The 14731-nt window shown below is 36.0% G+C and overlaps 1 protein-coding gene across 1 annotated transcript in view; it reads left to right on the forward strand.

Moving 5' to 3' along the window:
* The first annotated feature begins 2026 nt into the window (after positions 1–2026).
* Positions 2027–14731, forward strand: part of LOC121387142 (protein draper-like) — a 24618-nt gene continuing 11913 nt past the window's right edge. Inside the window, exons 1-6 of the mRNA XM_041518167.1 lie at positions 2027–2125; positions 9692–9823; positions 11417–11629; positions 12079–12285; positions 14034–14162; positions 14563–14715. Of these exons, the coding sequence (XP_041374101.1) occupies positions 2056–2125; positions 9692–9823; positions 11417–11629; positions 12079–12285; positions 14034–14162; positions 14563–14715 (904 nt within the window). The 5' untranslated portion in view covers positions 2027–2055. The remainder of the gene's footprint in view (positions 2126–9691; positions 9824–11416; positions 11630–12078; positions 12286–14033; positions 14163–14562; positions 14716–14731) is intronic.

Consider the following 14731-nt stretch of genomic DNA (forward strand, 5'->3'; position numbering starts at 1 on the left):
TGTTCCCTACATAAAACCAAAAGAAGAAGAGCACATTGATTAATTAATCATCGGCTATTGGATTTCAAACATTTGGTAATTCGGTACCACACGTTCGAGTGCCAGCAACGGCATGGGACAATTTGTGAGGCCAGAAAGGATTTAATTATCCCCTGTTTCAGTGCATTAATATCCATGTATGTAACAGTCAATCTCAATAGACATTCATACATAAATACATACTAGCCAGTGCCAGGTTTGCCCACTGTTTCATGCACGTAAGCGAGATCGACCGCGTATATTATAGGTCCCATGTATGTGGTTGAGTTAAAGTGCATCCTTTTTATGGATGGCTCAATACCTCAGAGCGCATCGTGGTTAGTCTGGAATTTGCGGGCGTTTCGATGCCACAGGTTCGAGTACCAACAACGGCATGGGACAATTTGTGAGGCCAGAAAACATTTAATTATCCTTTGTGCCAGTGCGTTAATATATATACATGTAACAGTCAACCTCGACATACATATAGATATATATAGATATAGATATACATACATTAATACATACATACATAAAGGGTTTTCGTGACGTTTAGTACAAACATTAGAACGATTAGAAACTCCATTAAGTGTTTCTCTAAATATAGCTACTGATATTAATGCGGAAACATTTACTTGATATGTTATTGTAGTCATCAAAACGTGTTTCTTTGCAAGTCACATATTAGCAAAAGGGGGCGGCACGTAGCCCACTGGTAAAGTACTCGCTCGATGAGTGGGCGTTTTGGGATCGATCACAGGCGGTGGACCCATTGGGCTATTTCTCGTTCCAGCCAGTACTCCATGACTGTTATATCAAAAAAGTAAAACGTTTGTTTTATTTAACGACGCCGCTAGAGCACATTGATTTTTAATCTTATCATCGGCTATTGGATGTCAAACATATGGTCATTCTGACACTGTTTTTAGAGGAAACCCGCTGTCGCCACATAGGCTACTCTTTTTTACGACAGGCAGCAAGGGATCTTTTATTTGCACTTCCCACAGGCAGGATAGCACAAACCATGGCCTTTGTTGAACCAGTTATGGATCACTGGTCGGTGCAAGTGGTTTACACCTACCCATTGAGCCTTGCGGTTTGGAGTCGGTATCTCGCTTCAAAATCCGATGCCTCGACTGGGATCCGAACCCAGTACCTACCAGCCTGTAGACCGATGGCCTGCCACGACGCCACCGAGGCCGGTCTGTTATATCAAAGGCCGTTGTACGTACTACCATGTCTGTGGGATGGTGCATATAAAATATCCCTTGCTGCTAATCGAAAAGAGTAGTCCACGAAGTGGCGACAGCGGGTTTCCTCAATAGCTGTGTAGTCCGTAACAATATGTCCGACGCCATATAACCGTGAATAAAATGTGTTGAGTGCGTCGTTAAATAAAACATTTCCTTCCTTCTAATAGCCAATGATTAATAAATCAATGTGCTCTAGTGGTGTCGTTAAACAAATCAAACTTTAACATAACAGTAGCGTTTGAAACGGCGTCCTGGCCAGCTTCATAAAATGATCTGTCACCTCCTGATGTGTATATGAATAATATTCTGTGGAGTTTTAAGTTAAAATGTGTTTTGCTTAACGAAACCACTAGAGCACATTGCTGTATTAATCATCGGCTATTGGATGTCAAACATTTGGTAATTTTGACAAATGCACTTTCTACAGACAGGATAGCACATACCACGGCCATCGAAAAATACAAAATAGGCTCACTGACTGGGATCAATCCTAGATCGACCACGCAACAGGCGGGCACTTTATCACTGGGTTACGCCCCGCCTCTATATTCTATGAAGCGTAAAGAAAATAAATTAAAACAGAACAAACAAACAAGAAAACAAACTCTATATTATTAACGCCAACGGTCTAAGAAATTGTAAGGTGACTAGTCAAGACAATGACGGATGTATGTATTCCGGTCCGACGAGATATTTAGTTGTCTGCTCGCACACTTGTGAATACAGCACACCGTATCTACATACAGGACGATCTTTTAATCCCTGGTTGGAGAGATGTAAGAAAATGTCGAAGTGTTGGCCGTTTCTGATTGTCGCTGCTTCATGGTTTTGTTTTCAGACCGACTCAGTGGCAGGTAGGAGTTTTAAAATAATATTGCACATATGTTTATAAGGAAAAAGAGTTGGTGATAATTGATAAAGTTTACATAAGTTGAGGTGAAATATATACAAGTAAAATGCCAGCAGCAAAATAGTTCCGGCTTTCTTACAGTGAAGATAACACTTTGTAAGTGGCGATAACACATTTTAGAGTGAAATAGTGCAAATTTCACTCTAAAATGTGTTATCGTCACTAATATTTTAAGATATCTCACTAAATGTTATATAATAAATGCAGCTATCGCACGTTTGTAAATATATATCTATGGTGTTTCAGAAATGCTTGCTCTATATTCGTCGTGTGTGTGTGTGCATGCGTGTATGTGCGTACTTTGTGTATTTGTGTGTATATGGAAGGAAGTAAATGATTAATTAACGACGCATACTCAACACATTTAACTATGGCTACATGTCAGGTTTGCCCATGTGTGTATTTATGTATGATGTTTGTGGTTCGCATGTGTGATGAGTTGTGAGCGTCTGTTAGGATTTGAATATGTATATATATATATATATATATATATATATATATATATATATATATGGGGGGGGGGGTATTATTGTTTATTAACTTACGTATTCTCGGATGCTTCCAATCTCTCTGCAGAAGGGCGAAATCTCATGTAGTGATATGCTATCTTTTGTACCCCATCTTAAATATGTTAAAAATAAGGGCTTAAAAGCTGTCAATATTTTATAAAGTTATTGGTAATACGGAATGGGGAGCAGACCGCAAGGTTATGCTCCGTCTGTATAGATTTCTTGTGAGGTCAAAACGTGACTATGGATGCATTGTGTATGGGTCAGCACGCAAGACCTACTTGCAGATGCTAGATCCTATACACAACCAGGGACTTAGGCTTTGTCTTGGTGCATTTAGAACATCTCCTGTAGAGAGCTTGTACGTTGATGCACACGAACCTTGTTTGGGTGGTAGACGTGCAAAGCTTTCTCTGCTTTCATTACCAAAAAATCCTACACATGATGCGGTGTTTGATAATAAGTATATGAAGTTGTTTGAATGAATGCATGAATTAATGTTTAACGACACCCCAGCACGAAAAATACATCTGCTATTGGACGTCAAACTATGGAATAAGTTGTTTGATGCAAGGCCAAATGCTATTCGTACATTTGGTCTTCGTATTCAGTGGGGTTTTTCGCTTTGGAAACTCCTTCATATGTTTTTTTTACCTCCTTTACCACATACAATTGTGTTTGATCTTGCACATCTGAAGAAAGATCGTACATATGCTGTTGTTTATAAACAATTGTTCATGGAAATTCAAGACAGATACCGTGATTACATTCCTGTTTATACAGACGGATCACGGGATGGGAATTATGTGGTTTGTGCTACAGCCATCAGATACCATCATTTCCATGAGACTGCCTCGATATTTAGTGCTGAAGTTTGGGCAGAAATAAAGGATTCTAGTGGATCCAACTTTATTATTTTTACCTACTCACTTTCGTGTCTCCAAGCTGTATGCAATATGAAGCTGGACCATCCCTTAATTTGGGATGGTGATATGAAAGTGTCTCTTTATCCATTGCCAATAAAGATATTGTATTTTGTTGGGTGCCCAGCCATGTTGGCATCAGGGGTAATAAAAAGGCAGTATACTGAGTTTAAACATGGTATCAACCAATTTATCTTTTCTACTGGGCAACATGATTGGGACGGTGCGGTTGTGAACAAGCTTCATGCTAGCAAGCCAGTCTTGGGAGAATGGCAGTCCTCCTCCACAGTACAGGGAGGATGGAATAGTATTGTGTCGTGCTCGCATCGGTCATACATATTTAACCCATTAATTTCTCTTAAAGAAAGATCCTCCACATTTTGGTGAAGTGTAAGCATCTTAAAGAAACTCGAAAATATATATTTGGCCAACGTAATGTGATGGAATCATTTCGATTCCATCCAGAATTTGTTTTACAATTTTTAAGTGATACTGACTGTTACTCTAAATTTTAATTTTATATATCTGGGATATTTGCATTTTTTGCACAGTTATTTACACTGTGTTTTTGTTTGACTCTTGCATTTTTATATTGATGTTGATCATTGCTTTATTTGTTTGATTTACCATAGTTTGACACCCAATAGCCGATGTAGTGTTCGTCCTGGGGTGTCATGAAACGTTCATTCATTCATTCATGCATTCATTCATGTAGTGATATATTCAATATCCCCAAAACAGAACATAACACATTACCTTGTGAGCGCTTTAAAAGGACAGTCCTGAGTTTGCTGCAATTTTTGAAGATGTTATCGACTAACAAATACTTTTTAACGTCTGTAATTACATATCAAATATATTTTTCTGCATAAAATATTAGTGGTTGTATATTAAACGTGTTTGTACCAGGTTAAATTTCATTTTATTTCCAAAAAAGCTTTTGTTTCGTATGTACGAACTTATTTGAAGAGAAAATCCAGTTTGGGCTTCCTACAAATATTAAGACGACCAGAAACACACTGAATATACAGACATTGATATTTGAAACAAGAAAATATTTTTAATGCGTACTTTTAGACGTTAAAAGATATTATTAGTCGAAAACATCTTACAATGCAGGAGACTCAGGACAGTCCCTTTAAGGACCAACACATTATAGTTCCTATTCCATATATAACTTGGAATGTTTTTTTATATTAAGATAATGAGAATGATAGGCAGAGGATGATAGATGAGAACGATGAATGAATATTGACGATACCCAAATACACGAGCGTAATCTACTTATTATATAATTCCAAGCTTAATACGAGTATTTCTAATTTGTATATGCAACTTTAATTCGAGTCAGCCATTACCCGATAAGCAAATGACGTACGAATATATGACGCAGAGTATTTTTGAATGAAAATGTTGTCAAACTCGAATAATGTCATTTAGGAAATCCTTACATTGAAATAAACTATTGCTAAAGGTATTTTGTTTTATGAACGTTGGACAGCTTTCAGTGTAAGACTGCTATTGAAATAAATAGTTTTTGAATTATGACGATGAATGCATACGTCAATTATGCAGTGGGACCATAGTACATTTGCTTAAATGTCAATAAACGTGCTAATTTACATCTAATTGCAATGTTCTGATTGTATGTGATCTGAAAACGATCACATACGTTGATTACACTGGATATACTAGCTAATATATATACAAGTTGTATTAGAAAAGAGCGAGCAGACAAAAACAAAAATATAAATATTTGGACTCAATACAAGTCCTTAAGCCCTAAATTGCCATTTCACCGGTAGTTTGTATAAAACTATTGTCTAAGAGGTATATTACTTTAATAAAGATTTTTAGGTACGGAAGGTTTGACGAGCCTACTATATGTAAAACGTGGTGCTGATTCCAAAAATAGCTGTCTTGTTGAACAAACTTAAGACAAAAATGGCCTAAAACAGACACTTATTTTATTATTTGTCTGGAATGAATGAATGAATGAATGTTTAACGACACCCCAGCATGAAAAATACATTGGCTATTGGGTGTCAAACTATGGTAAAATGCAACAACAGTGTGATGATGATCATCAATATAAAAATTCAACAGTTAAATAAAAACACAGTGTAAAGGACTGTGTGAACATACAAATATCACAGATATATATAATTAAAATTTTGAATAAAATTCAGTATCACGTAAAAATTGTAAAATAAGTTCTGGATGGAATCGAAAGGATTCCATCACAGTTTGTAGTCCAAATATATCTTTTCGAATTGCTTTCAGATGGGTACACTCCACCAAAATATGAGGTGTTATTTGTCTGGTGTTACCATCTTGTATATACTAAGCCTCTAAATATGTTGTTGTCTAGATCTCGCCAAAGAATAACAATCTCATTAACGTGCTAGCCACATTTGGCCAATGCGTGGCCCAAAATTTTTATTTGTCATGAGAATACTAATTATATTGTACTCGATATGAATAATATGTAAAAATTCATGAAAACATATAAAAATTACAATTTGACATCTCTATGACTATTTGTTAAATTTTAACCAACATACTTTGCATAGATTATGCACAATAACTACATGTACAGTAATACAATACTGTATTTTAAAGTAAAACATGTTAAAACAACAGGTTTTAGTTGTGCACTATCAGGACTGCCATCATTAATATCATCGTCATTGTTTGAATCAACATCAGTACTTCTACCATCATTATCATCATCATCATCATCATCATCATCATCATCGCCATAATCATAATCATCTTCAGGTTCTATGATATAAAAAAATGATATCTGACTATCTGTAAACTCGATTGGTAGACAGTTTCTACTGGGCTCTTTCTAACTATGATATGTAGTTTGAATGTATTCTTGTGGACCATGTAGATGTGCCATATATTTGCACTTGTTAAAATTTGCACTATGTTGCATTTTGGAAATTTGCCCGACTAGATAAGTGAATTTGTGTTTCTGTAGGAAGATATTTTAACCTGATTTGTTCACAAACGTTAAGACGTGAACACGTATTTTCCCCCAGAACATGCTAAAGCTTGCCACCAACACAGATGGTGTTTTCTCCAAGACTGCAAAGTCATTCACCTTTTTCTCCAAAAGAATGCTTTTTTTTAACGACACCACTAGAGCACAATGATTTATTAATCATCAGATATTGGATGTCAAACATATGGTCATTCTGACACAGTCATAGAGATGAAACCCGCTACGGTTTTTCATTAGGAGCAAGTAATATTTTATATGCACCATCCCACAGACAGGATTGCACATACCACGGCCTTTGATATACCAGTCGTGGTGCACTGGCAAGAGCGAGAAATAGCCCAAAAGGCCCACCGACGGAGATCGATCCTAGCCAAAACAAAAAGAAGAAAGTGTCATGTAGTCACATTCTGTCAGATCATTAAAATCTGGCAATGCATCGCAAACAATAGGATCAAGGATCAAGTTCATCCAAATACTGAAATGTAGCTGACAGGAGGAATATAGAAGGATATTTATGATATCAACACCATTCCGTCCTAGTGGTACATCTTGTGAGCATCAGCCTCTGCATGTGACACTACATACTCAGGTTCCCCATTGCGTTCTACGTATCCCAATACAGAAAACACCGATCTTAAAGAAAACAAGTGTGTGCGTGCGTGTGTGCGTGTGTGTGTGTGCGTGTGTGTGTGTACGTGTGTGTTACAATAGGTACCGAATTATATGCATTAATAAATCATAATAAACAATGTTACGCCATTTCTGAATTGTTTATGATATAAGGCGCCAACCCTTGAGAATGTAATATGTGGTTGTATGCCTTTAACATATAACGATTACTCAAACATTTTGTCCATCTCATAACTGTAACACAAACTGTGCATTTAACTTCCCTGCAGGGTGTATAGTACCAAATCAAATCCCATAGACGACAATAGTAACATATGTGGCTAAAACTCCTACCTGCAACGTATCAACCGACATAAACGCCACGGATATAAATACTACCACCCCTTACACTTAAAGTGAATCAGAAAATAATGGGGGTCAAGCTGCTCGTTTCTGAGATAACGGGTAGCATCTATGACTACCCTAGTTTCGCACAAAATTCGAGTACTGTTGTTTACAGGTACCCCATACATGTTTCAAGCACAAGGATACTTGACACATTGGTACTAGATGAAATAAAATTGCACTTTTTTTTTTGCCCAGATAAAACTATTATTTTTTACAACCAACACACTCACATTTATAACCAATCACAGGACTTGTGGTGTTCACTTCTCTATCGAAAGTTGGGTGCACCTCGAACTTTGACCCAGCCGGAAGTTATTTGGTTTAGTACTACCTGCACTCTGGTTTTGGCCAATGCCAACGTGAGTGGCATCCAGATTAAAATACGTAGATAGTACGGTGCGTATATGACTGAAGTTGTTTGAAGTAAACAAAATGACATTAATTTCACCAAGCATAAAGCTGAAAAATATCCACACATTTTGTCCGGAACGTCTTATTAATGAAACGACGTGTCATCTCAATTTAGTTCCCCCCAAAATGTGGATCAATGATGTATGTACTTGCCAGCACAGCTGATATTATAAAAACTTTCATAGGTCATCATGGGTGCTAAATAGTCTAAATAGTTCATTCACTTATGGCAAGAGCAATTCCATATGCTCGACACACATACAAGGCGTTAGATTGCGCCAACGCTGAGACGATAAAGGTACTGTCCAAAATGCGTATGCCCAAAATAAACAAGCACAAATTAAATACAAAAATGCCAACAAGAAACCATTTCACCTCAAAATCAGTGGAATATTAAACTGTGATTAGATTAAATTAAGCTGAAATGCAATTCTGAATATGTACAACTCTTTACCAGCTATTATTACCATTACTGCACTAAAAATACCTCAGCATGCCCAGAACAGACAAAACGCCTGTTGTACACAAATTAGTGAGATATAATATCCCGCACATAGCAGCAGACTTTTCATGGTTGTAATATTTGGCTGATAGAAAGGCATTAAGGGATGTGCTTGGCCTATCTAAGAGGTACCCAAATGCTGACAGATGGTAGAACCTAGAATGGAAAGCCCCAAAACAAAGCTATTCTTAATTTGTTCTTTGTCTAGTGTCCTGCAGCTGAGAAGCTGGTGGTTAGGTTATAGCCAATATATAGGTTGTCGTCATGCACTGTTACTCACACTTCTTAGATAATTTGATACACAAACACCGATCGTGGCTAGAATCGTTTTTAGCTAATGCAGTTTTTCTACCACTGGTTTACCAACAATCAGATACCAAATGTGTTGTCTTATACCATGGGACTGAATAGTGTTGGTAGTCATGATGGTAGTACATGATAAAGATGTTTTACTTCATATCATTTTTCTGTGTACTCTTTGAATATTATTTTGGTTAAACTGAATTTTGAAAACCATAAAATGTTATTATGCTTTTTCTGTCTGTATTGGGCTTCGTAAATTTGATTTATTCGTGAACTTTTTCTACTATTGATATGAAAAAATAACTGGGTTTTGCCAAATATTGGTTAAATGTGACCAAAATTTGGCCACAATGATGACATTGTCATTCTTTGACACCAATATTTTTCGTGCTGGGTTGTCGTTAAATATTCATTCATTCATTGTCATTCTTTGGACAGACCTTGACCACAAACTAGTAATATAAAATATCCAGAAGCTTATTAGGTACACTAACAGACCGTCCGTATAATTATCTGATTTTGGCTCCAATATATATATATATATGTGCTTGGACTGAGCTCATCTCAAAATGCCGTCACACCAGTAAGCTCAAACCACGCAACCGCACTACATAAAAATAAAAACCCTGCAATCTTTTCACCAGTGTCAGCTATCTGAAGATCGTCGAAGGGCGTGAAACTCGGAGTAATAGCGTAGGACAAAAGTGCAATATATATATTTATTGCATGCTCTACTCTCTCTTAAAGTATTGAGCACCTTTCAAGCCTTTAATGATAACACCAGTATTCTATATATATATATATATATATATATATCTCGATATGTTTCTAGGTATCTGCATACCACCGATGTATGGCTTGGATTGTAACTACACGTGCCATTGTTATACTTCAAACTGCGATGGCGTCACAGGTTGTTCTGATGGCTGCGACAAAGGGTGGCATGGATCAAATTGTAACAAAGGTAAAATAGATTGGTTTTTCCGCTTTACATGACGAAAGGTAACGAGACAGCTTCATTTGAAAGATAAACACAATATGGATTTGATTTCATGTTTTTAGTTAATGTAGTGGGGTTTTGTTGTTGTTGTTTTGTTTTTTCTTCAACTGTTTTAAAAAGAAACACCAAGAAATACTGTAGCCCGTATTTTGTTATGTAATATCTAAACTTTCAGTTGCCGACATCTTGCAATGTCTATTTGTATCATTAATCTAGGTCATAAAAAGTTATGCTTTATTTTAACACTCGATAATTTAGAATTGCCATGTAATAGGTCGGTGTTTACGATGTACTTAATTCAAATTTGTCCGGCAACCACTGTAGAGTATATGCATTATATCTGCAGTAAAGCCTTGTTATTTCAAACAAAATCGACCATAACAGACTAGTTAGTAATTAATCATTGTATGACAACACATACGAGTACGGCCGATGATAAACAGTGTGAGAGAACAGAACAGAACAAAACTTCATTTCACTCAAAGCCACTATCCGGTGGCATCAGAAGAGTACATTATATGAATTATATATACATGTACACGCATACGTTAAGTGACAAGTGTTTATAACAAACAAGTAAGTAAGATTAAGTTATATAAAATGGGTTGTCAAGAGGTAAAGTGGTTATTTATAATATTAATACGTGTTTTAAGGAAGCTCACACGTTTGCAGTTGAACAGTTCTCTGCATTTAATTACATTTGGTCTAATAACATAGTATGGCTTTTAGTAATCTGTTTCGTTCCTTGTTGAATTTATCACAAATAAAAATAGTTAATGAAACTCATCTTCGATATCACCTATATTACATATTGTACATGTTATATCTTCTTTTGGAACATTGGACCACATGCCCTTCTCAATTGGTAAGACATGATTAGAAATCCGAAATCGGAGAAAAGTACTATAATTTTTCCTGTTAAGTATATTAGAGTAATTTTCAAATTCTATGTTCACATGCAATCTATACCTTTATTGAGTTACATATTGTGATACTCGCATTTCGTAAGACGGAATTTATCATGGTCTAATCTGCCTTTCGATAAATCAAAGTTGACTTGAGCGATTATATCTCATTATATCTCATTATTAATTTTCCAAATTTACCTAACTGTAAAAGTCATTTTAAGCCTGACTTAAATCGTGATGTAGACACATACAACACTTTGTTCAATAATGAACAATTTTATATATGCCACATGGTGTTTATTCAGCAGTAAAAGTAGTGATGAACTGCTTTTAGTAATGGTTTTGTTTGTAATCAAATGCTGTTTCGACACAGTTCAAAGCACGTGAATTCTTGAATTCACATCCGGATTTCAGTATAGACAGTATCCGGAATCCGTTCTTGACAGTATCCGAATTGGACAGATTTTAAGACGTTATGCGTACATCAAAAATGCATACGTACATACATCCTATGTATGCATCCACACACGAGTATAAGTAGTTCCGAAATAACAACACAAATTATATTGTGTTAGTTTAGTTTGTTTGAATTATAAACCATGTGGTAGATACAAACCTACATAAATTCATGTTGTCTCATATGTTTCAGAAAATATAGCTTTCAAAAAGCATACAAGTCAGAGTTCCTACTATAGCGGCTGGTGGAAAAATTCCTCTCTAGCTGTAGATGGAAGTCTTGTCCAAGGTAGCAGAGCGAAATACTGTATGTTTACAGAACCCGGTCATCCATACACATGGTGGCAGGTGGACCTGGATAAAGAATATTACATACACAAGTTAGCGGTCCACTTCAGAAAACGGCGTAAGTAGAGTTAGTCTGGGAATTAATATATGTATATGTATATGTAGATGTAGATGTGGGTATTTATGTGTATGTGTATGTATGTCATTACTCGATATTTAAAAGACGTAATAATATGTGACGTGGTGGGTTTTTTTTAATGGAAATTGGCGTCAAACGTGAATTACGTCATGTTGGATATCCTTACATAAAGATAAAAATGTTACATACTTTAAAGCTATTTAGGTGTTTATAATTTGTTAACAGGCTCTCTACGTAACCTGAAATAGAGAAGCGGCAATACATTATTAAATGGAAATAATTAAACCAATTAATTAAATAAACACTATCGGTTTCAGCAGTATCTGTGGATGATAATGATTTAATTGGCCAGAGAAAACATAATACAAATATCATACAAATAAAATTATTATATGTATAAGAAACTCCATATTTTCCCATATCCACAGAAAAAAATCGCAGAAATGGAGTTAAGGTGTACAGCTCTCTTTATGAAAACCTGAAAACCACTGGTCAGCTGTGTGGTTCATCAACTCAGTCCAGTCCAGATGTGACGTCAATGACGTGTAACAACACAGCTAGATACATCACACTATACAAAGATGACAACAGCAGAGGAGACACAGCAATGAATTTCTGTGAAGTTCAAGTATTTGGTAACTATTTGCTCTTGATCTCATTCACAAATATCCTAAACGAAACGGTACGTGCTGGTCTGTCTATGGAAAAGTGAATATATATATATATATATATATATATGCGCCTTTGCTGCTAATAGTGACCTATGTGGGGCATAGTTCACACTGTCGAGACTAAGTGTTGTAATGGATATAAGTTAGACATGGAACAGCTCTAATTTAAAAGACACTGGAGTGTTATTAAGAATCCAATGCCAAATTTAATCAAAGTATCAACTTGATGAACATGGCCATTGCTATAGTTGTTTTATTCTCTGACTCTCCAACGTTACCTAAGCCACCTGATGGCTGATCACAAATCTCCCACAACTCACTCCAAACATTACGATTGTATAATAGGTAGGACGTAAAATGTAAACTGATAATGTATGAAAACTGGGTGGACAACCAAGTCACATAATTCTGTTCAAACGCATTATGTGTCTTCATTCTGTATACCACATCAATGTGGTATTTTATTTAACTCGTGACAGTCATTTTGGTCCACACATGGGGCGATATACATCTTAGGAATAGAACGCTTACTTCAGGAGCGATGGGTCGCAGGATCGATCACCATTGGTTTCCCGTCCCAACCACTTATTTAAGATTTATACATTCAATACCACCATATATACTGACATGGCTATTCGAATTGATATATAAAATATTCCGTTTGCTTAATCGGTAGGAAAAGCCTATGTAGCAGCAGTACATTTATTCTATGTCTTGTTCTTGGCCTATATTTCTCTTTCTCGACCAAGTATCAAAATAGCCATATTTTAGACACCAAATAGCCGTGGTTTAAAATGTGCTGAGGTGTCGTTGAACAAACACTCCTTTCCTTTCTCACTCTCACTCTCAACCAAGTGTCAAAATAACTATATGTTAGACACCAAATAGCCTTGGTTTAAAATGTGCTGATGTTTCTTAAACAAACATTTCTTTCCTCTCTCACTCTGACTCTCAACCAAGTGTCAAAATAACTATATGCTAGACACCAAATAGCCATAGTTTAAAATATGCTGATGTTTCTTGAAAAAAAAACAAAAAAAACATTCCTTTTCTTTCCTCTCTCACCCTCACTCTCACCCTCACTCTCAAACAAGTGTCAAAATAACTATATGTTAGACACCAAATAGGCGTAGTATAAAATAAGTTGATGTGCTTTGAATGACATAAGATGTAACCCAACTAGTCGTCCATATGTTGTATTGTTCAATGTAAGGATCACGTGGCATATCATCTAACGCTGACAGGTCTAATGTCAGCGTAGCAGGCGATAACTTTGCAGGTATTTCTGATAACTGGAGTTCACTGTGTGAGACATTTTATTTATACCAAAATATTGCAGTAGCAAAAACTGAGAACATGCACAATATTTATCGTATTATAATTAAAACATAAAGTTTGTAGCTTGACTCCAAGCATTTTTAATGCTGAGATAGAAAAAAAAGACACTTCGTTGTTTCTGTTCAGGTTGATAGTAGTGTAATATATCGCGATACATGCAGTTAAAAACAGAGTATGAAAAACATATTTCGATCGAAATTGTATGACGGTGCGATACTTAATATAAAAATGCAGCAGGTTTCGTCTGACGACTACGAGTCATATTACGAAATGTTTGACACCCAATAGCCGATGATTAATTAATAAATGTGCTCTAGTGGTGTCGTTAACAAAATCATACTTAATATAGAATATTTCTTAAATGTTTTGTTTAGTGTGTGCTCCTGGAACGTTCGGTGATAACTGCTCCTTGTTCTGTCACTGTCGAAATGGACCGTGTGACTACGTAACTGGAGAATGTACTGGAGAATGTCAACAAAACTGGACTGGGATAACGTGCAGTGGTATGGTATCGTTTATAAAATGCACGTATTAGAGGAATAAAACTGCAGTGGCACATGCAGGGTTCTTTATAAATTAATGTGAACGCTTAATTTTAAACGTGGCAATCATCTTTCGTTCCAGAAATAAACGTCTATTGGCGAAAACAGTAATTTATAGAGTATTGCATAAAATGTTATGTTCATTTGTGCAACACTTATGTTAATCTGAGTTAAGTTTCATTGTCGACAGTTGTGACTTGCGATAGGCGTAATTGTAGAAATGTAATTAATTTGTTTATCTCAATTTATCTATTTGAATGTTGCTTTGCGTCTGCTATTCATTTGTGTAATCCCTATGCAGTTTCCTCATTCGCAAAATATGGTTAAAGATGAAATGAATATTTCTACTTATTTTTTTCAGAATGTGCTTCTAATCTCTATGGTCCTCTATGTGATAAACCGTGCTCCAGCAGACACTGTAATGAATCACGTGACATATCATCATGTGATAAACAAACTGGACGATGCGATGACGGATGTACAGCAGGATGGAAGGAACTAGACTGTACAAAGAGTAATGTCTACACTAA

The sequence above is a fragment of the Gigantopelta aegis genome, chromosome 13 (genome assembly GCF_016097555.1).
Source record: "Gigantopelta aegis isolate Gae_Host chromosome 13, Gae_host_genome, whole genome shotgun sequence".
Taxonomy (NCBI): Eukaryota; Metazoa; Mollusca; class Gastropoda; order Neomphalida; family Peltospiridae; genus Gigantopelta; species Gigantopelta aegis.